Below are 25,209 nucleotides of genomic sequence, written 5' to 3'. Positions count from 1 at the left end.
CTGGACATCTTTCCTGTGGGACCAACTGGGATGTCCTCAGTGGGAGGGAGAACCTGTGGAAGGGCTGGTGGCCATGAGTGTCCTCAAAGGGCCCAGATGCCACCAGCCCCAAAGGCACCATGAGATTGGGGCAGCCTCTGAAAGATGCTCACGGATGGATGGGACATCATCAAGCACATGGCTTGTGGTGGCCTGTCCCTGAGAGCTGAAGCCTTGTCCCTGTCCCCAGAGCCTGGACGATGTGATCAAGGACCTGATGGCCGCCATCCACCGGGAACTAGCGGAGAAGCAATCCCTGTCCTTCAGCATGGCCTTCCCCCCCAACAAGGTGGAGCTCAGCACCACCAAAGCTGATGGCACCGAGTCCTTCATCTTTGAGTTCCCCAACCCCGACGCCAGGCTCAGCTTTGAGCAAGCCTTCGAGGACGCCAAAAAGAAGCTGGGTAACACCAGGGACCAAGGAGGTGGACATGGTGGTGGGCTCAGCATCATAACCCCAACTTTAGTAGACCCCTTTCCTCCATTTCTTCATCCTCCAATTTAATTTTTCCAGCTTCCAGCAAAAACTGCCTGGACCCGGAGTTCCTCAAGGCCATCCCCATCATGAAGACGCGGAGTGGGATGCAGGTATGGAATCATGTAATCATAGAATGGTTTGGGTTGGAAAGGACCTTCCAAGCTCATCCAGTGCCACCCCTGCCATGAGCAGGGACATCTTCACCAGCTCAGGTTGCTCAGAGCCCCGTCCAGCCTGGCCTGGGATGTCTCCAGGGATGGGGCATCCACCACCTCTCTGGCCAACCTGGGCGAGGGTCTCATTGGATTCAAGCATCCCACAGGAGCTGTAGAATCATAGAATCATTTTGGTTGGAAAAGCCCCTCAAGATCATCGAGTCCAACCATTCCCCGACTCCTGGCACTGCCCCATGTCCTGAGAACCTCATCTCCATCTGTCCAACCCTCCAGGGATGGTGACTCCACCATTGCCCTGGGCAGCCTGTTCCAATGCCCCACAGCCCTTTGGGGAAGAAATTGTTCCCCACATCCAACCTCAACCTCCTCTGGTGCAACTTGAGGCCGTTTCCTCTCATCCTATCACTTGTTATTTGGGAGCTGAGGTCCTCTCCATCCCAGTGGCCTTGCCGCCAGATGCTGAGAGCTCTTGTATCATTCCCAAACGACCCAACTCATCCCATCTTTTTGCTCTTTTGCAGTTTTCCTGTGCTTCTCCCAGCCACGGCAGCCCGGAAAGCTCTCACGAAGTTTGGGTTTGCAACAGCGATGGTTACGTGGGGCAGGTTTGTTTGCTCAGCATCCGGAAGGAGCCCACGGTGGAGGCGTGCATCGCCGTCTGCTCCGCCAGGATCCTCTGCATCGCCTCCGTGCCCGGCCTCAAGCGGACCTATAGGTAGGACATTCCCAGCAGTGTGGCAGAGCTGGTGGGTACAAGGACAATGCTGGAGCTGGTTCTTTCTCCTCGTGGTGGCAGGGACCGTGGCGAGGCGGTGGGCAGCCCCTCCTCGGAGGCGATGCCGGCACAGGTGGAGGACACGGGGCCACAGCCGTGTTTGCACATCTCCATCTCGGGTTCATCGCTGGAGCTTTCGGAGCCAGTCGATGGTGGCAACAGGGAGTTGGTGCCGTTTGATAGCGATGACACGGATGATGAGTCTTCACCCAGTCCCTCGGGGACGCTGCAGAGCCAAGCCAGCCACTCCACCATCTCCTCCAGCTTTGGCAGTGAGTCCCTGCTTAGCAAAAAGCCCACTTCTTTGCCCCAAAATCATAGAATCATAGAATGGTTTGGGTTGAAGGGACCTTCCCAGTTCCCCCAGTGCCACCCCTGCCGTGAGCAGGGACATCTTCACCAGCTCAGGTTGCTCAGAGCCCCGTCCAGCCTGGCCTGGGATGTCTCCAGGGATGGTTCAGCCACCACCTCTCTGCCCAACCTGGGCCAGGCTCTCACCACCCTCAGGGCAACAATTTCTTCCTCATGTCTGGCCCAAATCTCCCTCCTTTAGTTTAAAACCATCACCCCTTGTCCTATAGCAACAGGCCCTGCTAAAATAATGGGCACCTCCATCATTTTGTCCATTACGCTGTGTGTTCCTCAAGGGATTTGGCTTTTGAGCCAAAAAAATATCCCATGAAAAGCGATGCTGGGGGGCATCAGCCCCATGGTGCTTTGGGTAAAAATCGGTGGGTTTGGGGGCTCAACATCCTTATGTCCTTCCCCAGACTTGACATGGCAAGGGGACCCGTCCCCTCTTCCCCATCGCTTTGGTGGGTGTCAGGTGGTCCTGGTCTGACCCTTTCCTTCCTCCTGCTCCTTGTCCACAGATGAAGAGATCCCGAGCTGCAAGGAGGCAACGGCAGAGACGACGAGCTCAGAAGAAGAGCAAGAACCCAGTTTCATGCCTATCACTGGCACCTATGGCCAAAACCGACACGGCGAGAGCCCCACGGACGGGCGAGCCCTGCGCCGCTCCAGCCGCGGCTCCTTCACCCGGGGCAGCCTCGAGGACCTTCTCAGCCTTGACCCTGAAGCCCATCAGAGCTCCATGTGGCTGGGCACCGAGGATGGCTGGTACGTCCCCAGGACGGGGGGACACACACATGGGGTGGACCCCGATACAGGGTGACACTCAAGCTTTGACCATCTCCCGCAGCATCCACGTGTACCAGTCCTCGGACAACATCCGCAACAGGAAGAACAGCATGAAGATGCAACACGCGGCCGCTGTCATGTGCATCTTGTAAGTGGAGAAGAAGGTTTTCAGCTCTGGGATGTGCACAGTGAGGTGGTTTGGGTGGCTGGTTGTCCAAGGGTTTTTCTTAGAATCAGAATGGTTTAGGTTGAAGGGACCTTCCCAGCTCCCCCAGTGCCACCCCTGCCATGAGCAGGGACATCTTCACCAGCTCAGGTTGCTCAGAGCCCCGTCCAGCCTGGCCTGGGATGTCTCCAGGGATGGTTCAGCCACCACCTCTCTGCCCAACCTGGGCCAGGCTCTCACCACCCTCAGGGACAACAATTTCTTCCTCTTGTCTAACCTTTTTCTCCCCACAGGTACCTGGATAACCAGGTTTTTGTGTCATTGGCCAATGGGGAGCTTGTCGTGTATCAGCGGGAGGCAGGTGAGGCCATATTTGGGTCACTGAAGGGTGCTGAGGGGGTTAATCACAGCCCCAAAGTGGTGGCTGTGGGGTGGGTGCTTGGGCAGCCCCTGAGGAGGGATGCTCGGGGGTGCTGGTGGCTTCCCTGCCTCCACTGGAAGGAACATCCCTCAAATGATGCTGAAGACCCCAAAATCAGCATCAGGAGGAGGGGTGCACCCTCCTCCCGGTCCCTGCTTGGGGCTCGCATCCCCTGGGGACATCAACTCGTGTCCCTTTTAAGAGGGGACCTGGAGATAGGCATCTCCAGCTGCCACATCACATTGGCCAGGTCAAGATGGGGATTTTTTCAGGGAGGATGCTTTAACTACCCACCCCCCTCCTCCCACCTTCACAGGCCGCTTCTGGGACCCCCAAAACTCCAAGTCCCTGTCCCTGGGCTCACCGGGGAGCCCCATCACCAAGATGGTGGCGGTGGCGGGGAAGCTGTGGTGCGGCTGCCAAAACCGCGTCATCGTCCTCAACACCGCCACGTTGGCGCAAGAGGTACCACGGGTGACGTCGGGAGGGGGGACAGTGTTGGGCATCGGTGGCATCACCGGTGGCATCGCTGTGGCTCTGTCACCCGCAGCACACGCTCCAGGTGGGACAGGACGGCGGGCGCAGCGTCACCTGCATGGTGAGCGCGGGGACCGGTGTGTGGGTGGCGTTGCAGAGCAGCGCCCAGGTCCGGCTTTACCACGCCACCAGCTACGAGCAGTTGGCCGAAGCGGATATCACCCCCCCGGTACACAAGATGCTGGCCGGTAAGTCCCACCGGTGACAGGTGCCAATCAGTGTCACCATTGGGTGCCCATGGGTGTCACCAGTGGGTAGCAGTGTCCATCATCTGCCTTGAAAATGCGATGCCCTGCAGCATCCAGGACTGGGAAATTTAATCTCTCCTGCATCCCAACCACTTTTGGGGAAGGAAAGTGGATTTCTTGTGTTGTGCAACTGCATAATCCCACGGGGAAATAGGGAAATCCCTGGATGGATTCATAATCCCATGCAGAAATAGGGTAGCCCTGGATTGCTGCATAATCCCATGCGGAAATAGAGCATCTCTTGGGCATCTGCATAATCCCACCGGGGAACAGGATAGTTACTGAGTGGCTTCATAATCCCCTAATCCCACACAGAAATAGGGCAGCCCCTTGATGGGTGCGTAATCCCACAGAGAAAAAGGGCACCCCCTGGGCATGTGCATAATCCCACCAGGTAACAGGGCATCCTCTGGGTTGCTGCATAATCCCATGTGGAAATAGGACATCACTTGGATTAATTTATAATCCCATTTAGAAATAGGGAAACCCTGGATGGCTGTGTAAACCATGTGGGAACAGGCCATCTGGGCATCTGCATAATCCCATGGGGTAATAGGGCATTCCCTGGTTAGTTTTGTAATCCCACACAGAAATAGGGCAACCCCTGGGTGTCTGCATAATCTCGTGATAAAAGGGCAATTCCTGGGTATCTACATAATCCCACAGGGAAATACAGCAGCTCCTGGACAGATGCATAATCCCATGCAGAAATTGGGCAGCACCTCAGCATCAGCATAATCCCACAGGCTGATAGAGCATCCCCTGATGTCTGCATAATCCCATGCAGAAATAGGGCACCCCTGGGTGGCTACATAATCCTGTTTAGAAATAGGGCAACCCCTGGGCATCTGTATAATTCCATGTGTTAATAGGGCATCCCCTGGTTAGCTACATAATCCCATGGGGAAATACAGCAGCTCCTGGGAAGGTGGATAATCCCAGGGGGAAAGAGAGCATCCCCAACACAGAAATTGGGCAGCACCTGGGCATCAGCAGAATCCCACAGGGTAATAAAGCATCCCCTGGATGGTTTCATAATCCCACATAGAAATAGATCAGCCCCTTGGTATCTGCATAATCCCATGTGATAAAGAGGCAATTCCTGGCTATCTGCATAATCCAGCACAGGAATAGGACAGCCCGTGGATATATGCATAATCCCACACAGGAACTGGGCAGTCTCTGGGTATCTGGATGATCCCACGTGGAAATAGGGAATCCCTTGGAAGACTTCGTAATCCCATTTAGAAATAGGGCAGCCGTAGATGGCTGCATAATCCCATGCAGAAACAGGGGAACCCTGGGCATCTGTATAATCCCTTGTGAGAAGAGAAAACCCTGGACAGCTTCATAATCCCTTGTGGGAATAAGGCATCTGCATAATCCCATGCAGAATCCAGACGGCCCAGTCTGCCAGCACCCCAGGGTGCTTTATACCACCCAAGGGTGGTTATGAGGCCCTTTCCCCACATCCCCTAAAATCCCCCGGGGAACAGAGCCGGGTGACACGGGTGGGATGGGACGCTGACACCCGGGATGCTCGGCAGGCTCGGACGCGATCATCCGGCAGCACAAGGCAGCCTGCCTGCGGATCACGGCGCTGCTGGCGTGCAAGGACCTGCTGTGGATCGGGACCAGCGCCGGCGTCGTGCTCACCCTCGCCCTCTCGCCCAAAACGGCCCCGACGTTGGTGGGGCTCTCCCAGGGTCACACCGGCCACGTTCGGTTCCTCACGGCCATCGAGCTGCCCGATGGCTTCGATGTCCTCTTCCCATTGCCGAGGGAGACGGGTAGGTGGGATATTTGGGGGTGGGAGGCTCAATCCTGACCCACACTGGGAGGGGAAGTTTTTTAATGGGGTTGGGAATGCCATTGTGCTGGTGGATAACTGGGAGTAGCCTGGAAATGCGGTCAGCAGAGTCCCCGCTCCATCCTTGCTTTGTTAAAATCCAGGGGGAAAAAATTAGGGTGGGGGGAAATTGGGTGCTACCCCCTGTCCAGTGCTCAAGTGACCCCAAATTTCCCTGGGGGACCCTAATTCTCATGGGGAAGAGGCCCTGTGCTGAATCGCCCCCAGCTTAGCTCTGAGGTCAACATGGGATGGGGAGGTGATGTGGGTGGTAATTTGGGGTGTGATGGGCTAATATGGGTAGGAGGGGCTAATTTGGGGTGGGAGTGGCTACTTGGGGATGGGAGGAGTTTTGGGGGGCCAAGATGTGGCACCTGGGAAAGTGGTGGTGACGTTTGGTGGATGCTGGTGGGCTGATGCTGGGCTGATGCTGGGGTGTTGCTGGTGGGATGATGTTGGGACAGTGCTGGTGGGAGGATGCTGCTGGGATGGTACTGGTGGGATGCTGGTACTGGTGGGACAATACAGATGGGAGGGTGCTGCTGGGATGGTGCTGGTGGAATGTTGGGACAATGCTGGTGGGAGGATGCTGGGATCACACTGGTGGGATGCTGGTTATGTGCTGCTGGGATGATGTTGGGATAATGCTGGGATGATACTGGAGGGAGGATGATGCTGGGAGGATCCTGGTGGGAAGATGATGCTGGGATGGTGCTGGTGGGACAGTGTTGGTGCAAGGGTGCTGGCATGATGATGTTGGGATGATGCTGGGACAATGCTGGTGGGAGGATGATGCCAGGGTGATGCTAGTGAGTTGCTGATGGAATGATGTTGGTGGGAGGATGCTACTGAGGTGGTACTGGTGGGATGATGTTGGGATGATACAGGGAAGATGCTGGTGGGAGGAAGCTGGTGGGAGGATGATGCTGGGATGATACTGGCAGGATGATGTCGGGATGATATTGGTGGGAGAATAATGCTGGAAGGTTACTGGGATGATACTGGTGGGAGGATGCTGCTGGAATGGTGCTGGTGGGACAATGTTGGTGGGATGCTGCTGGGATGATACTGGTGGGAGGATGTTGGAATGATGCTGGTGGGAGGGTGATACTGGGAAGATGCTTGTGGGATGGTGTTGGGATGGTGCTGGTGGGAGGATGCTGCTGGGATGGTGCTGGTGGGACAATGTTGGTGGGATGCTACTGGGATGATGCTAGTGGGAGGATGTTGGAATGATGCTGGTGGGAGGAGGATGATGGGAGGATGCTGGGGGAGGATGGTGCCAGGGTGATGCTGGCGAGAGGACGCTGCTGGGATGGTGCTAGTAGGATGATGTTGGGATGATACTCATGGGAGGATGATGCTGGGATGGTGTTAGGAGCATGTTGGGATGATGCTGGTGGGATGATGCTGGTGGGACAACACTGGTGGAACAATGCTGGTGGGATGCTGGCGGGACAATGCCACTGGGATGGTGCTAGTGGGGTGATGTTGGGATGATACTTGTGGGAGGATGCCGCTGGGATGATGCTAGTGGGATGATGTTGGGATGATACTCATGGGAGGATGCTGGTGGGATGGTGTTGGGATGATGCTGGGAGGATGCTGGTGGGCTGGCGTTGGGATGATGCTGGGAAGATGCTGGTGGGATGATGATACTGGGAGGACACCGGTGGGATGAAGCTGCCGGGATGCTGATGGGGAACCACGGGGTAGACCATCTGACATCCCGCTGGCGTTCTATGCTTGCCAGGGGCCGAGAAGCCGAGCGAGGCAGAGAAGCGCGACCCCTCGCGCCCCCGCGCCCCTGCCCTCGCCCTTTCCAAACCCAAGATGCTGGTGATCAGCGGGGGGGACGGCTACGAGGATTTCCGCCTGACCAGCAGCAGCGAGACAGTGGGCCGGGACGACAGCACCAACCACCTCCTCCTCTGGAGAGCGTGAACGGCCACGGCCCCCATTTCGGCGAGGAAAAGGGGGTGCTGGCCCCCCTGTGTGTAGAGGGGGGGGTCTTGACCTTGACCTTTCCACCCCCCACCCCAGCGCCTCTCATCTCCAACCCGGCTGCTCTCTGTGTGCTCGGGGTTGGGGGGGGATGAGCCCCGCTCCCCCCGCTGTCCCCTTGGTCACCGCACCGGACTTGGCGGAGGTGGGGGGACACACCGCTTTTGGGGTGTGGAGAAGATTGGGGGGGTTAACGAAGGAGGAAGGCGTTAACGAGCATCCCTGGGGACCGGCCGGAGGAACCTGCCTTGCTCTCCGTTTTTGTGTGTGCCTGCTTTGGGAACGGGGCGGGGGGTTCACAACCCTGTCACCCCCCCCTCTCCCCTTCCCCCGGGACCCCCCGGCCATGCCGCGGGACCACCCCAGGGACAATAACGCCCGCGGTGTCCCCCCCAGCCCGGGCATCCCGCTAACCCGCTCGCTCCATCGCCAGCACCCAGATAGCTCTGTTTGTTTGTTCGTTTGTTTTAAATATATATATATTATATATTATATATATAAACATCCTTATTTATTTTTCGGGTGGGGGCGGTATCACGTCACTGCCGGTCCCTCTGCTCCGGAATACGGGGGTTAAAACCTTCCCAGTTCATCTGGACCCCACTGGTGGAACTGGAGCCCCCAGAGGTGCTGGTGGAAGAACTGATGGGAAGTAGGGGAAGGAAACTGGGGGATCTCCCCCCAAAATCTCTGTGATTCCCATGGGATTTTGCAACCTGGGGAGGGCGGTGAAGCTGCCACCGATGCTCAAAGCATCTTCTGGATGAGAGGAACCATCTTCTTGGACACCAGGGGTGTCCTCCCACCCTGAAATTGGGGTGACGGCAGTTGGGACCCTGAAAACGAGGCTTTTCTCCACTTAATTTGCCTTTTTTCCCCCCATTTTCGTGCTTGGACCCCAGGGTTCAGGTGAGGCTGGTGCTTGCAGGCCTGGTCACTCTGTTGTCCCCATGGGAGAGGTGACAACCTTGGCAGGAATAAACTGGGGTGTCCCCATCCATCTGTCCACCCCAGCAGGAGGGATGTGATAATTGGGGTGATGAGGATATTTTGGGAAGGGGGGTGGGATTTTAGTCACTTTTCAGGGTTTTTTTTTGTCATTAAAGGTCACCCGTGTCACAATGTAGCCAACGTGGTCTTATCCTTCACCTTGGGGGTGATGGGAACAGTGCTGGGGGTGTCCCACCACCCGTTGGTGTCACCAGGACCATAATGAAGACCCCAGTGGGACAAGAAACCCCTTTCCACTATTGGGGTGCAGTGATTTCCCCCCAGATAACCCCTGGGGGTTGCTGGGGTGGGGGACATGCAGCATGGGGGTGTGTCCCTGTCCCTCAATGTCCCCCAAGTGTGACAGACAGACAAACAGCCGGAGCAGGGGACACCCTCATGGGGACCGCGTCACCCCCCGCAGTGGGTGGGGACTGCAGGGAACACCAGGCCTGGCTGCAGTGGGGGTCCCCAACGTAGGGGAGACCTTATTTTTCCCCCCCAAAAAAACCTCCTCCGCCGTTGGGTTGAACCCCCAAATCCTCCAGCACCCCTCGCCCTGCAGTTCCCACCGCGCCCAGCAGGGGGCGCTGTCCGCGGGGAGAGGAGGGGGGTGGAGGGGGCGGAGCCACGGGGGTGGGCGGAGCTAAGGGTGGTGGGTGGAGCCCCGCCGTGTGACGTCTGGGAAAGGGGCGGGGCGTAGGGGGAGAGCGCACCGGTGGGTTCATTCATAAGGAGGAGGCGGCGCGCTCGGCGGGGCGGCCCCGCTGCGGGGGGGGGGGCAGGTAAGGGGCACCCCTGGTCGGGAAATCCCCCCATGCTCGGGGTGGGGGGCTCGTTCCCAATTGGGGGGGCTTCGCCTTAAAGGGTTATTTCCCCCCTGGGAGGGTTGGATTTGGGGTTCAGGCTGTGCAAGGGGGGAAAAGCGATGATGCTTTTTGGAGTGCTTGCCCCCACAAAAAAAAGCGGGGTGGGGGGTTTATTGCCTCGACTTTATCCCTAAATAGGTCATGGGGTGGGGGGAGCTTTGCTTTGTTGGGGTGCGGTGGTTGGACCCCCCCAGTGCTGGCTCCGGCTGCGGCAGAGGGAATGTAGGTTAAAAATAAAAGGGTGGAGTGGGGAGAAAGTGGGTTAAGGAAAACTCAGCAGCCTGGGAAAAAACAACACAGAAACTGCCTCTGGAAAATCACAGGGCTCCCAGCCAAATGCCAGCAGCAGGCGGGATGCTGCGGTGAGGGGCTGCACCCCAAACCGGGCTGGGAGCCGGGGCTTCGTGATGCCTCTGGGATAATATAATTTGCTTTTAATATTGGATTTTTGGTGAGTTGTTTTGGTTGTTCTCACAGCCGCTGGGGCCCGGGGGATGTGATAATCTACTGGACATCCCCCCCTTATCAAAAGCAAATTGCCTTCCCTGGTGTGTTTGCATCCATGCACTTTGGGGTACGGGGCTGGTGGAGGTTGGGGGGTCTGCAAAATGTAGCTGTCATCCCACCATCCCTGGCTGTGGGTTTGTGTTCATGTCCCCCCATCATTCCCTCCCAGGATGTCCCCGAGCTGCCCCCAAAATTGGCTGTAAGAGTCCTGGGGTGGCCGTGACCAGGCAAAGCTCCGGTGACAACCCCTGGTCCTTGTACCTCCTATGTCCACTTGGCAGAGCTCGGTCTTCTGAGGGATGTCCTTAATCCCGGGATTAAGTTTGGCCTTAGATCTGCTTTACCCTGTTCCTGGTGGGGTTTAAATCTCTTTGTTGTGAGTTGAGATGCTCCGGCAACCCTGGCTTTGCCGGCCCGTGGCATCGCTCAGCCGCGGCTCGTGGGCCACTGGCCATGACTAGTGATGTACTGGCCACTGTGGGACCTGCGCAACCCCTTCCAGGGCCATTGAGGCTCCTTCCCTGGCACAGCAGCACCCCAAAAATCTCTGGGAGTCCCTAATACAGGCTTAAATGTCACCAACTGGAAGGATTTGACTGCTTCACATTAGGCTTAAACTTGAGTTTTATTAGCTCTGGTTTACAGAGCGGAGGGCGTGCAGCGGTTTTACCCTCCCCTTGTGATTTGGGGGCGCATCCCAAGTCCTGGATGCATTCAGGGGGTGTCCCTCTGAGATGCCATTGCCCTGGGATGATGCTCAGTGGGGAGGTGGCACTTGATGGGGTGATAGTGGCAACTGGCTCAGCACTCCCCCAAATCATGGGGTCACAGATGGTGCCACCACCTTGGTGGCTCTTGGTTTGGGGATGCGAGTCCCCAGGAGGGGAGAAGAGCTGGTTGGCTTCATGCTGGTACCTTACTGGGAGCTACTGGGAGGAACTGGAGCGCGGGGGAAGCTCATTTGGGCCGTGCCATCACGGCTTAACCCAGGTCCTTTAATTACCCCTCTTGCCCCCCAGCATCTCCCCTCTAGAGTTTAATGAGCTGCATCTCAGACCGATGATACCGCATCTCAGACTGATGATGCTGGCCAGCAATTAGGAGAAACTCGTCAGGAGAGGCTGTAACGAGGCTCCGCGTGGCTCTCACGGGACCGTGGCGACCGGGGCAATTCCCACGCAGGCTGGATCCGCGTTTGGGTTACTTATTCTTTCCTCCCTCCCTCTGCGCTGTCAGCATTTATTTTAACTATTAATTGCTGAACTCAAAGAGGGAAGACGAGACTGTGGGAAACACCTTTTGTTTAGCTCGATTTTTTTCTTTTAAATTAAATATATCTGTTTTGTTAGTGACTTCATTTCCTTGTGATGAATGGATAAGGATTTCCTCCGGAGCAGGAAAAACCTTTATTTATTGGTGTTTAGCATCATCTGCTCCTTGCACGGTTGGTCCTGACTCCGTTGGAGGGTTAGTCCTTATCCGATTTGGGATGGAGTTGGGATCAGCAAGAGTAGGGGGTGATCCCATAATACCTCTAATAAAGCTTATTTGGGGAGGGGGGTGACAGCTGCTCCAGGGATATTTAGGCAGATGCCTTGGAGAATCTCCATGGGGGAACAGGACCCCCAAATTGCTTCTCCAATGGGATTTTTCCTGCCTGGTGACCCCAGTTCTCCCCCTTGGGCAGGTGTCCCCTGGTGAGGAAGAGGAGCGGGATGCACTGGTGGCTCGTCCTTGCCCTGGGGGTGAGTACGGCCCCATCCATCCCATCCCTGTTCATCTCTGCTTTCGGCTCCCCTGGTGCCCAAACCCATCCCGGCATCACACAGCAATGTGCAGCAGCTCAGCCCTGGGGAGGTGCTTAATTTGGGAAGAGCGTGGGTTTTTTTCCCCAGAAAATCCTTCCTCCTCCTTCTGTCTCCTTTGACAAAGCTTCTTGCAGGGCAGGGGCTCATTTGGAACGTGGGTTCTCCCTCACTGCTCCCCCTGGGGCCACCGTGTGGTCCCATGGTCGAGATGCTCTTGGGATGCGCCCTGTGGGTACCACAGGGGCCAGGGCTGCTCCCTTGGGGGGCTTGGCCTGAGTGAGGGTTGTGGTGGGTTTGGATCCATCATTGAATTATAGAATCATAGAATCAATTGGGTTGGAAGAGACCCTCAAGATCATTGAGTCCAACTGTTCCCCCACCCCTGGCACTGCCCCACATCCCTGAGAACCTCATGTCCGTCTGTCCAACCCTCCAGGGATGGTGACTCCAGCACTGCCCTGGGCAGCCTGTTCCAATGCCCCACAGCCCTTTGGGGAAGAAATTGTTCCCCACATCCAACCTCAACCTCCCCTGGCGCCACTTGAGGCCGTTTCCTCTGCTCCTGGCGCTTGTCAGAGCCCAACGCCCTCCATGCGTTCACCATGGTGCATGTGATGGGTTTGCACGCATGCTGTTGCTGGTGGGTTTGCATCTGCTGCAGTCCCTGCGACAGGTTTGCAGCTGTCACGTCACTTGTGATGGGGTCACCTCTGCCACATCACCACCCACACAGCTGGCACTGAGCACTGCTCTCTGCTTCTCCCACAGGTGCTGAGCAGACCCAGTGCAGGAGCCAGGAGCTGTGATCCCCAGGAGCAGGGGACACCGGGATGTCCCCCTGGAGAGGAGCCCACTGGGGTAAGGCCATGACTGCCTGCAGCACAACACAGAATCACAGAAGGGTTTGGGTTGGAAGGGACCTTCCCAGCTCCCCCAGTGCCCCCCCTGCCATGAGCAGGGACATCTTCACCAGCTCAGGTTGCTCAGAGCCCCGTCCAGCCTGGCCTGGGATGTCTCCAGGGATGGTTCAGCCACCACCTCTCTGCCCAACCTGGGCCAGGCTCTCACCACCCTCAGGGGCAACAATTTCTTCCTCATGTCTGGCCTGAATCTCCCTCCTTTAGTTTAAAACCATCACCCCTTGTCCTATCACAACAGGCCCTGCTCAAAGTCTGTCCCCATCTTTCTTCTCGGTCCCTTTTAAGTCCGGAAAGGCCGCACTAAGGTCTCCCTGGAGCTTCTCTTCTCCAGCTGAACACCCTAACTCTCAGCCTGTCTCCCCTGGAGGGACAGGGACAGGATGGGGCCATCACTCACATCCCTGTCCCCTCCAAGCAGGCCTGTGTCTCAGTGCAGGGCACGGGGGGGATGTGCTGAGCGTGTCCCCTGGGCACCTTCTCTCCGGGGGAGGTTCCCTGCCCCACTCACACCTGCTGCCGGGATGGGAACAGGGTCCTGGTGGCACTGGGGACGGCAGTGACCGACAGCTGCTGCAGAGCCTCCCTGCCGGGGTGAGCCCAGGGGGTGATGCTGCCAACCCCCCCGAGCTGTGATGCTGCGCCAGGGACAGATCGTGAGCCCCCTCCCACCCCACAAGTTTTACAGCCCTGAAGGGGAGAGGGAGCCCCGGGGCCGGTGTCTGCCCTGCACCACCGCTCCCTGCAGCACCCTGGGGTGCCCAGGCTGGGGGTGTCACCCTGGTTTTGTGGGTACCTGTTGGGCTGATGTTCACCCTGGGGACCCCGTGAGATGTGTCCTTTTCAAGGCGGAGCGGTGATGTCCTGCTGGGATGTGGCAGCTGAGAACGTCTCAGCTCATGACATGAGTGGCTTCAGTTTATCCGGGGGTGAACCCTGCGGGGGGCTCATGGGAAAACAGGATTTAATCCCAAAAATACCCCACTTGGGAGCTTATCTGCTGCCTCCCCCCAGTCCAGCGGCGAGTCCGCAGCCCCGAAACGCCGGGCTGGCCGGCGGGGGCCAACGGGACACGGGTGACGCTGATGGGTGAGGAAGAGGAGGACGCAGCGGCACAGGTGGCGGTGCTGACCATCGTCCCGGTCTTCTGCGCCATGGGCTTGTTGGGCATCTTGGTCTGCAACCTGCTGAAGAAGAGGGGGTACCACTGCACCGCCAGCAAGGAGCCCCCCCCAGGTGGCACCGGTGAGCCCCGGTTGTGTCACCGGCACTTTGCGGTGATGTTGCATCCATCGTTCATCCATTTTGCCTTGCTCTGCCCATCCCCGTGGCTCCTGGTCCTTATTGTCCCAGCGCATCCTGCTCGTCCCTGAGCGGGGTTTATCCCCCATCATTGAGTCCCCCCAACTTCTTTCTCCAGGTCCCAGCTCCATCTACCAGCTGGAGGATGCCAACGAGGACACTATTGGGGTGCTGGTGCGGTTGATCACCGAGAAGAAAGGTCGGGGGGGTCCCTGGGGAGGGGGTGACATGAGTTGGACCCTGGTGACCCTCCCCTGGGTGTCCCCCACCTACAGAAAACGCTGCGGCGCTGGAGGAGCTGCTGAAAGAGCATCACAACCAACAGCTGATGTCACCAGGCTGCACCCCCCCAAATAAGTAAGACCCCCCCCCACCAAAGCTGCACTGAGGACCCCCTAGTGGTGGGACCAACCCCATGCTGATGGCATCTTCCCCCCGCACCCCAACTTCCCAGGCTGCACCTCCTGCCTCAGTTTCCCCTCTCCTGCCGGCACCAGCAGCATCTCCACACCGTGCAGGGTCCTGCCCCATGCGCCCGCTGCAGCCAGAGGTGGCCCGAGGTTCTGCCACCGCTCGGTGCCACCAAGGTCCCCAAACCTGGAGGTCGTCCCAGCGAGGTCACCATCCTCTCCATTGGCAGGTAATGGGGGGGGACGCCCCCTGGTGTGTGTCTCCCCCACCCCCAGGGTGGGGACAGGCTGATGTGATGCCCCCCCAACAGGTTTCGGGTGTCCCGGATCCCCGAGATGAGGAGCGAGGTGGGGGGTGAGCCACCCCGTGGTCCCCTCCCCGCTGCTAGCGGGATGCGGCCCCCATGGTTGAAAAGCACCGATGGACCCCCCGAGGTGAGGACGAGCAGAGGGAGGGTGCTGGGGCTTCAGGAGGCTGGAGGATAGAGCGTTAACTCTGAAACCTAATGAGGGCACTGGTTGATTAGTGAGGATAGAGCAGCCCATCACCACCAAGCCTCTTCCAGGAGGTGGGAGGCTTAAAAAGTACTTTAAAAATTGGGTTGGGTGGGGATCAACCCCCTTCCCTCCCACCCCCCTGTGTTTAAGGTGCTGTAGGGGGCCGGGGAGTGAGTGCTGGTGGTCCCTGGGGTGTTCTGCAGCACCCAGTGCTTTAATATCCTCCCATCCCTTATATGTTTGCACACTCACATAGAGCTACACTTGTATATGCCCCTACAACATGCGTAAAGCACATATGCAAATGCCCGTATGCCACTATACAGCACATTTGCATACATTTACATGTCTAATCGTGCACCCATATATGCATAAAATGCTATGCATATGTGTACTTATATACAGACCATGCATATTATAGCCATGCAAAAACTGGGGACACACTGAGGGGACACTGAGGCAGGACAGGGGGTATACACGTGCACAATCATATTAATGTGTACATGTGCACTCGTTCACATGATGCTGCACATATGCACATATATGCAGGGAGGAACGTGCACAAATGCACGTGCAAAGCCACCTCTGCACACACACGTAAGCACATACACATGCGTATATGCACATGCGTAGTCATGCAAACATGCACGTGGAGCTCTGTACGTGTGCATACACATGACACTTGGTCACACACCACTGCATATGCAAATGTATGCACGGCCAAATGTGCACATGCAAACCCACCTCTGTGTCCATACACGTGTACACGTATGTACATGGATGCACACATATGCAATCCTTCACACATGCAAACATGCACACGGAGCACTCTGGGTGCACAGACACACAGATAAGTGCACACAGCAACTGTTCGCACACCGCTGCACATGCCAATGTATGCATGGATGAACATGTGCACATACAAACCCACCTCTGCATGTGTATATGTTTGCACATACATACCTGCACTTGCATTTGGAGCTCTCTAAGTGTGCATGCACGTGCACAAACACACAGACAGGCACCTGACACCTGTTTGGACACTGCTGGACGTGCACACACACACGTATGCATTGATGAACACGTGCACATACAAAGCCACTGCACACACATGATGCACATACACGCATTTACAGTGACACACGTGCAAACGTGGGCACACTTGCATGTGAAGCTTTTTAAGTGTGCGTACACGCGCATGTGCACATGTGAACCTGTTCACACACTGCCACGTGTGCATATACACATATGCATCGATGAATGCTTGCATAAATACACACAGAAACCCATCTCTGCACATGTACACACACGCATGCAAACAGACCCACACTTGCACATGGAGCTCTGTAAGTGTGCATGCATGTGCACACACACACACAGATGTGCACAAACACGTGTATAAATGCATCTGCAAACCCCCCTCTGCATGCATACATGTGTACACCTATGTACATGCACAGATATATGCAATCCTCCACGCATGCAAACACGCACACAGAGCTCTGTGAGTGTGCAGACACACAGAGATGTGCACACAGCAACTGTTCACACACAGCTGCACATGCAAACCTATGCACTGATGGACACGTGCATGTGCAAACCGGCTTCTGCACATATACGTGTGCACCTGCACATATGTACATGCACACATCTCCACACTTGCACATGGAGGGTTATGAGTGTGCATACACATGGATGTGCACACATCAGCGGTTCACACCCCGCTGCACATCCAACATATGCATTAATGAACATGTGCACATGCAAACCCGCCCCTGCCTGTGTACATGTGCACATGCATGTATGTACAGGCACACATGTATGTAGCCACACACAGGCATGCAAACACCCCCCCATTTGCACAAATTGCTCTGTAAGTCTGCACGGACATGGATGTGCATGCAACACGTGTTCACACCCCACTGCACACGCAAACATGCACACTAACAGGTGCATAAATGCACATGCAACCCCCCTGCAAACATACATATGTACATGCGCACACATATGCAGTCATGCACGCGTGTAAATGTGCACATGGAGCTCTACATGTGTGCATATATGCATGGAGATGTGCAGAACAGCTGGTCACACAGCTGCACAGGCGAACAAACATCTGGACGAGCATGTGCACAAGCAAACCCACCTCTGCACATACACGTGTGCACACGCACATATGTACATGCACACACATATACACAGTCACACACATGCAAACAGCCCCACATTTGCACAAGGAACTCTCTGAGTGTGCATGCACACGGAGGTACATACAACATGCATTCACACCCTGCTGCACTCGCAAACATGCACAAACACACGCACATGTGTATGTGCACACACATATGCAGTCATGCACACATGCAAATCTTCATGTTGAGCTTTGTACATGTGGATACACACGTGGAGATGTGTGCAAGAGCTGTTCACACATGGTTGTACATACAAACGTATGCATGGATGAACATGTGCACATGCAAACCCAGCTGTGCACACATACATGTGCACACATGTATATGCAGTCACACACACATGCAAATACACCCATATTTGCACATGTAGCTCTGCACACACACACACACGTGCACCCTCCAGCTGGGGTGCAGCACCCATGGGTGCCCACCTGCGCCCTGCCGAGGCTGGTGACATCCTGCCAGCCCATGGGGACACGAGGTGACCTCGTGCATGAGTGTCGGAGCTACCTGTCCTGCTGTCACCTCTGAGCTGAGCCCATGCAGCTCGTGACAGCGATGGGCAGTGACCACTGCAACCCAGGGACCATCCCAGACACCGTGTCCCCTCCAGTCCCTCCACGCTGTCCCCAGCCATTTGGGGATACTGTGACCCTGGTGAGCACGTGGCCAAATCCTGCAGGGTCTCAGCGTCCCCGTGGGGGTCCTGGACCAGCTACTGGGGGTGGAGACACCTGGGGGTGTCCTCTCCAACATGGGATGTCCCTGGGCGGTGACAGCCATCCTTGACGTTGGCTCAGGGAGTGACACTGTGTGGCTCCTGCCACCTCAGGTGATGCAAAGGGCCCGATCCTGCCTCACATGGTCAATCCTGTGTCCTCCATAGGTGGCACCTGGCCTGGGGGCTGCCTCAGGGGGACGATGACACCCACCAAGACCCCACATGGGGATGGAGGACGTTGGGGACCACATGAAAGCCGATCTTGGTGTCACGAAGCAGTGGAGGTGGCAGCTTGGCTTCTGCTTCCGCTAGTGAGGTGTCCACCGGCGGCACGGCAAATTCAACATGCCCAGCTGGTGAGGAGGATTCCCTGTCCCCAAGGTCCGATAGTGGCCACAACGTGGTGGCCTAATGGAAAGTGTTTCCCGGAGCCGTGACGCCGGTGGTGGTGGCCATGGTGTGGTGGCCTGATGCAGAGCGTCTCCGGGAGACATGACGTTGGAACACATCTCCACGGCATCACGCAACGGAGGACATCACGCAACCAGGATGCCACTGATAGTCACCTTCCGGCTCTGTTGAACTGAAGCTTCTCCAGGAACATCATGAGCTCTTGATTTCCCTCTATCACCAGCTGCCAGCACTCAACCTTGTAGTCTCGGACACTGCCTGGATCATGGGACGAGTCCCACCTCACCAAACACCCAACCAGGGGGCTTGTTTTGGCCAAGGCTGGTCTCCTGCGTCCACATCTCCTCTATCCACCATCTCCATCAGCCCAGGAGAACATAAAGATCCTCCACTCCAATCCCCATAGGAGCTGTTTCTATAGGATCACGTTGGCTTGGCCACGTTGAGTTCAGTGGGACAACCCACCCAAGGTTGGGTTGGAGACCCTCAAGCTCCACCACCAACCTAGAAATGGGTTTACGGCCAATCCCGTTGACTTCTCCATCACATCCCCGCACCGAAAAACCAACCACCAAACCCTCTCAGGCTCTTTTATTTATTTTTTTTCCTTTTTTTTTTTTGGAAACATTTTAATAGTTATCGAATGTTCTACATCTTACAGTAAATATCGTACAGTTACAAACTCTTGGCTGAAATCTGTCAGGGAGATCATGACCTGATCTTCAGAACCAAAACCAGAACAGGAAATAAACAGGGGGAGAAAACCAAAAGATAACGAATTTACACTTGAGATGGACAAACGGAGGCTGTGGGGCTTTCCAGGGCGTCAGTTCAAGGCCATGTTCCCTACATGCCTTAGAGACTTAGACTTGGAAGACAATGGTTACTCTTGGTTTTTAATACTTTTTTAAAATTTCATTTAATATTTTATATTTATTTCATTTCTGCTTAAGAGGTCCAATAATATTTAAAAACGAACTGGCGCGGCGGTCGAAGTGAATTCTAAGAAGTCGATTACGTAGAAAGAGGGGCAGGTTTGCTCCGTACCGCGGGGACGGGAGGGTTTGGGTGCCATCCTGCACCCCAACATCTCCTTTGTTTCCCCTTCCTCTCTTTGCTTCCCGATGGCTCTGGACCCCACGAGTCACCCAGATCCTGAACCCCCTTCGCCCCCAACTCCATCCCCGGTGGGAAGATGCAAACGTCCCCGTAATGGGTTATTTTACCCAATTAGCAGTGAATCTGGAAGTGCCGTACGCCCAAAAAACCACCTTTTCCAAGCTCTCCTCCCTCCCAAGCTCCTTAAGAGGCTTTATATTCCTTTATTTCCCTATGGGAATGTTAGCAGAGAAAGTCTCCGGAGCCTGATCCTACAAAGGGAAGATGGGGAGAGAGTCACCGATAGACGGAGAGCCTAAAAACATCGACAACTAGAAAGAAAACTAAACAAAAAAGAAGGATTTATGGATATCCAGTGGCTCTTATTGCTATTGTCGGCTGGTTGGGTTTTCCTATTGAAAATAAACCCCCAAATGTGATTTTTAAATTCTAAGACCCAGGAAGGACCGTATGGATGCCAACCCTGAACCATCCATCATGAAAACAAAAGTCTTTAAATAACACTTTATGGTAATTACAGCTCGAAACTGCACAAAGCTGGGCTGGATTATTATTATAATGCATAAAATACAGGAGGAAATTGTCACTCCATGGGGTTCAGGGCTCGGAGGTGGGATGGGTGCAAGCTCCAAGGGGCTACCACCACTATTAATATTCCTGTTTTTCCCCCAAATCTCACGTTACAGCCCATGTTTTAAAGCAAAGGTGACAGCAGGGATGGGGTAACGGTCGTAACAGTGGTTTGGGAGCTATTTTCCTTCTACTTTAGCTGGAATTCTAATCTCCGAGACACTTTGGTGGCCTTGCTGAGGATGGTTTAACCCATCCTGGTGTTCCCCAACTCCTGGTGGGATCCTTCATCATGGGAAAACCTTTTCCTTGACCAACATCATCAGCAAAGCTTTGCTGGAGTGAAATATTTGAGAAGCTGGTGGCCCTCATCAGTGTGTCCCACCAAAGGAACCCCCACCAGGCTACGACCTCCCTAGGACCTTCACTTAAGCCATGACTTAGCCAAGGAAAGGACTTGGGATCATGGGCTTTCCTCCCATCTATCAAAAAGGGGAAGGGGACAGGGCTGCAGGTCATTGCTGGCACAGCTGAGGGGACATCGAGTCCCATGTCCCATCGTGGTGTCAGGGAGCATCTTCTTACCATCGTGGTCCCATGAATCCACCTTGGGAAGGAGCTACCCAAGTCTGGAGCCATATGGTGGCCCCAGAACTATGTAGTGACCCTGGAGCCATGTGGTGACCCTGGAGCCATGTGGTGACCCTGGAGCCATGTGGTGGCCCCAGAAATATGTGGTGGCCCTGGAGCTTCATAGTGACCCTGGAGCTACATAGTGACTCTGGAGCTACATAGTGATCCTGGAGCCATGTGGTGGCCCTAGAGTTAAGTGGTGGTCCAAGCCTAAACCCAAGACCAGTTGCCAAACATGCTCACCAAAGCCTCTTGCCCAACAGACATCATATATTTCACCTCTTTACACCCTTGTTGAGTTACTGAGTATTTCTGCCTGGGCAGAACGAGGTGAGGAGCATCGTATCTACTACTGATCCAAGTGAAGGAACTAGAACTAAACAGCTAGTGGGGCTTTTCTACTTCACCTTCTTTAGTGTTTTCTTAACTTTTAGGAGAAAGCCTGGCATCTCCTTCCTACCCACAGGCCAAGATTTAAGCAGTTGTTCCTAAAGCAATTAAGAGTGAGGGTTGCCCAGGTCAGTGGTAGGATGGTGTCTGCTGGGAAAGGTCCTCTGCAGAACCCACGCTGGGATAATGAAGCTTGTTAGACCCTGCAAGTCATAGTGGCTGGAGCTTACTCCATCCTATGTGTTTCAACACTGACAGACAACTCCTGGTATGTAACGTTAAGTCAACGATGAGAGCAAAAAACATATGTCAGAGATCTTCAGTTCCTTGGGTTTTTTTTGGCCCAGGTTAGTGTGCTACAAAGAGTGGAAAGACGATGTAGTATCTGTATCTCCAAATGTCCCATCGTCCTTTATGCGCCAACCTTTGGCTTCACCAAACCCAACAGGGCAACCCTCTGATTATTTACTTTTTTCTCCTTTCTCTTTCCCTTTTATCTGAACCCAAAGTGCAACATAAAGTACTAGATGGGAGAAATCCACCCTCCTCACCTCACAGCATTGGTGTTCAGTCTTCACCCACTTTGTTCTCCTTGAGGTTGGGAAGGTCAACCAGAGCTTCGCTAGATCTTTAAAACCAGCAGAACCAACCAAACCCCAAAAATCCAAGCTGACAAACCACCAAGCACCAAACAAAAGTCCTTCTCGGGTCCCTAAACCAGTTTCTTCCCATCTGGACCACACTCATGGGAAGGAGCTCCAGTAGCTCCTCCCAATGGCAGCAGAAGCCAAGGTAGGAGATGCTCCCAATGGCAAGGAGATGTCAACAGCATGTCACCTTGCTCTTCTGAAACACCCTCCAGTCTGACCTCTACACCACTGTGTCCTGGTCAAGGTGACCATCCAGAGTTGGTCCTCACTGCCCTCACCTCCATCTGGAGATGTGATCCAGGCACGGCCAAAGCTGAGGAACCAACAGAGACATCTGGGCGCTGACTCAGCACCACACATGGGCTAGAAATCCACGCCAAGCAGCACCGGGAGGGATTTTCATCCCCACATCTCCTCACCTGACCTCTTTGAAGGCTCTGGAATTGGCCTGGTGTGATGACCTCAAAGCCCAAGAGATGTGAGAGTTGCAAACACGTCGCTGGGTGAATGTAACTCTTTTGGCACGTTTGAGGGAAAAAATCAAAACCTAACGATGTTTTCGTCTTAGAAAAATAAAAAGAAACCTCGTTTAGGTATAAGGATTTAAAAATAACCCGAACTGGCCCCAAGCATTGTCTGCAAATCCAAACACTCTCACTGCTGCCTTCGAGACAACTTATTGCTCTGTTTGGACACCCCGAGGTGGGATGTCACCAGCTGCGGTTGGCTTCATGGCCTCATGCCCTTGGGTAAGCCAAAACCCCCAGAAATGACCCCGATGCCCACAGCCGCTGCATGCCAGTTGTCTCCCAGGCTGATCCACGTCACCTGTGGATCCCCTTCCTTGCTCTTGACTTTTCTCAAGTGCTTTCGATGAGGAAGGTGACATGTTTATTGCTATTGCTTCCTCTTCCTCCCACTTCTCCTCACCCACCGTGTAGAGCAGATGGACGCCATGCCCCTCTCCGGTCCTTCTCTACAGTGCTGGGATTTGTGCCTGGATGAATGTTTCTCCTGGAAGTCTCCCAGCCCAGCTGTAACCCAAAGAATGAGAGGCCACCTCAGTCACCACGGAGGCATCATGGTTTGGTCTCAACCCTGCTGATGGCGTTAGTGCAAGGTGAAGCCACCCATCTTCCTCCTCGCCCTGCGTCAGAGACGCTTCTCCATCAACCAGCTGCCTTCTTTCCCCATACCACCAGACTCTGGAGAAGCTCCTCAGACCAGCTCTTGGACCTGGAGAAGCTCTTCAGACCAAAACTTGGACCTGGAAAAACTCTTCAGACCAGCCCTTGGACCTCGAAAAACTCTTTAGACCAACCCTTGGGCCTGGAGAAGCTCTTCAGACCAAGCTTTGGACATGAAAAGGCTCTTCAGATCAAGCTTTGGACCTGGAGAAGCTCTTCAGACCAAGCCTTGGACCTCAAAATGCTCTTCAGACCAACCTTTGGACTTGAAAAGCTCTTCAGACCAACCCTTGGGCCTGGAGAAGCTCTTCAGACCAACCTTTGGACATGAAAAAGCTCTTCAGACCAAGCTTTGGACCTGGAGAAGCTCTTCAGACCAAGCCTTGGACATCTCCTTGCTTCCTTCACCAGCCACCCAGCACATCTCCTCCCACAGTCATGCAAGGAAGGAACTTCTCCCTTGTACAGCCCAGGGACGCAGCCGATGGGGAGCATCTCATGTTCCCAAGAGGTGCAAGATGCTACCAGGGCATCTCTCCACTGCTCTCTTCCCATCACGCGAGACCCGTTTGCCCAGTTGCAAAACGCAGACCAAAGACCCGATGGCGACCAGTCCTCCTACTTCCTAAGACAAGTGTGTTACGTCGCTAATTATATTTATATTCTCTTACTCCTACAAAAGAAGGGACAAGTTCAGAATTTCACTGCAGATAATGCATTTATAATCTATATCACGACAGCTATCTGGAAGACACCAATTTTCTTGTAATATGTTATGGAAGATTAAATAATTTATATTATTCAACTAAAAATACCCCAACCAAATCAGAATAAGCCTGCCTACCAGCGCTGTGCTTTTCACATAGTACCCTGAACATCAACCACTCTTACTAGCCAAAGAAAATCTAGGCTTTCGTCAACAACAACGACAACGGAAAAATAACGAAAAGAACCCAAACGAACAGGAAGTGGGGGGGATCTTTGCACCACTCAGCTGGGCAATGCTGGAAAAGTGAAATCTTCTGAGCTTTCAAATGATAAGGACCAAAGAGAGAACCTTCCTATTGCTCAGTGTCAGTATGTGTGTTACACAATTTATGTGGGTTGGGGAAGAGAATGGGGGAGAGGAAAAAAAAAAAAAGAGACAGAAGATTAGAAAAAGCAGCTTTTACAAAACCACTAAAGAATGCATAAAGTGACCCTTGCACTTTTTTTTGTTGTTTTTGTTTTTTTCTTTTGTTCTTGCAAACAGACGAGGTGCTGCAGTACAGCGGCCGCAGCACCGATGTAAGACTTGTGTAGTTGCATACAATGTCTGACTCCGGATCTGGAAGAGAGCAGAGACATGAAAAACAAGGAGTTAGAAGAAGTGGTGGGGTTGACCCACCTGAGGGATGGGATCCATCCAGAGGGACCTGGACAAGCTTGAGAAGTGGGTCCATGTGAACCTCATGAGGCTCAACAAGGCCAAGTGCAAGGTCTTGCACCTGGGTCAGGGCAACCCCCGGTGTCAATCCAGACCGGGGATGGAGGGATGGAGAGCAGCCCCCAGGAGAAGGACTCGGGGGTGCTGGGGGTGAAAGATTGGCCATGAGCCGGCAACGTGCGCTTGCAGCCCAGAAATCCACCCGTGTCCTGGGCTGCATCCCCAGCAGCGTGAGCAGCAGGTGGAGGGAGGGGATTCTGCCCCTCTGCTCCGCTCTGGTGAGACCCCCCTGCAGTGCTGGTCCAGCTCTGGGTCCTCAGCACAGGACACACATGGAGCTGCTGGAGAGGGGCCAGAGGAGCCCCAGGAATGATGCGAGGCTGGAACAGCTCTGCTGGGAGGACAGGCTGAGAGAGCTGGGGTGTTCAGCTGGAGAAGAGAAGCTCCGGGGAGACCTTAGTGTGGCCTTTCCAGACTGAAAAGGGACCAAGAAGAAAGATGGGGACAGACTTTGAGCAGGGCCTGTTGTGGTAGGACAAGGGGTGATGGTTTTAAACTAAAGGAGGGAGATTCAGGCCAGACATGAGGAAGAAATTGTTGCCCTGAGGGTGGTGAGAGCCTGGCCCAGGTTGGGCAGAGAGGTGGTGGCTGAACCATCCCTGGAGACATCCCAGGCCAGGCTGGATGGGGCTCTGAGCAACCTGAGCTGGTGAAGATGTCCCTGCTCATGGCAGGGGGGGCACTGAGGGAGCTGGGAAGGTCCCAACCCAAACTAT

The 25,209-nt window shown here is 54.7% G+C and overlaps 3 protein-coding genes across 10 annotated transcripts in view; 2 read left to right on the top strand and 1 right to left on the bottom strand.

Annotated features, from left to right (window-relative positions):
* The window catches only part of ARHGEF17 (Rho guanine nucleotide exchange factor 17), a 43,072-nt gene extending 34,737 nt beyond the window's left edge, over window positions 1-8,335 (top strand). For 2 of the 4 annotated variants that reach the window (XM_065833808.2, XM_071813678.1), the window contains 11 exons: window positions 230-443; window positions 554-627; window positions 1,215-1,408; window positions 1,490-1,740; window positions 2,341-2,587; window positions 2,670-2,756; window positions 3,068-3,135; window positions 3,512-3,660; window positions 3,746-3,920; window positions 5,528-5,770; window positions 7,583-8,335. In XM_065833808.2, coding sequence (XP_065689880.2) covers window positions 230-443; window positions 554-627; window positions 1,215-1,408; window positions 1,490-1,740; window positions 2,341-2,587; window positions 2,670-2,756; window positions 3,068-3,135; window positions 3,512-3,660; window positions 3,746-3,920; window positions 5,528-5,770; window positions 7,583-7,773 — 1,893 coding nt within the window. In that variant the 3' untranslated portion in view covers window positions 7,774-8,335. Of the gene's footprint in view, window positions 1-229; window positions 465-553; window positions 628-1,214; window positions 1,409-1,489; window positions 1,741-2,340; window positions 2,588-2,669; window positions 2,757-3,067; window positions 3,136-3,511; window positions 3,661-3,745; window positions 3,921-5,527; window positions 5,771-7,582 lie in introns of all 4 variants that reach the window. The other 2 variants (XM_065833799.2, XM_071813654.1) reach the window with 1 other exon arrangement.
* A 3,545-nt stretch (window positions 8,336-11,880) lies between these two features.
* Window positions 11,881-19,399, top strand: RELT (RELT TNF receptor). Its single transcript, XM_065833821.2, has 8 exons — window positions 11,881-11,944; window positions 12,776-12,865; window positions 13,939-14,169; window positions 14,345-14,425; window positions 14,502-14,583; window positions 14,681-14,866; window positions 14,948-15,071; window positions 18,213-19,399. The coding sequence occupies exons 2-8, from the start codon at window positions 12,838-12,840 to the stop codon at window positions 18,249-18,251; spliced, it is 771 nt and encodes a 256-aa protein (XP_065689893.2). The 5' UTR covers window positions 11,881-11,944; window positions 12,776-12,837; the 3' UTR covers window positions 18,252-19,399.
* Window positions 19,035-25,209, bottom strand: part of FAM168A (family with sequence similarity 168 member A) — a 197,715-nt gene continuing 191,540 nt past the window's right edge. For all 5 annotated transcript variants that reach the window (XM_065833833.2, XM_065833843.2, XM_065833858.2 and 2 more), the window contains one exon: window positions 19,035-24,334. The gene's annotated coding sequence lies outside the window, so the exon portion shown is untranslated. The remainder of the gene's footprint in view (window positions 24,335-25,209) is intronic.

This window comes from Patagioenas fasciata, chromosome 1, assembly GCF_037038585.1.
Source record: "Patagioenas fasciata isolate bPatFas1 chromosome 1, bPatFas1.hap1, whole genome shotgun sequence".
NCBI lineage: Eukaryota > Metazoa > Chordata > Aves > Columbiformes > Columbidae > Patagioenas > Patagioenas fasciata.
The sequence above is the reverse complement of the archived record's forward strand: the minus strand, read 5'-3'. Positions and strand labels throughout refer to the sequence as shown.

Coding starts and splice junctions, on each gene's coding strand:
- RELT (XM_065833821.2), top strand. CDS start 12,838: ATGTCCCCCTGGAGAGGAGCCCACTGGG. Junction 14,426..14,501: donor GTTGATCACCGAGAAGAAAG/GTCGGGGGGGTC, acceptor CCCCACCTACAG/AAAACGCTGCGGCGCTGGAG. Junction 14,867..14,947: donor ACCATCCTCTCCATTGGCAG/GTAATGGGGGGG, acceptor CCCCCCCAACAG/GTTTCGGGTGTCCCGGATCC.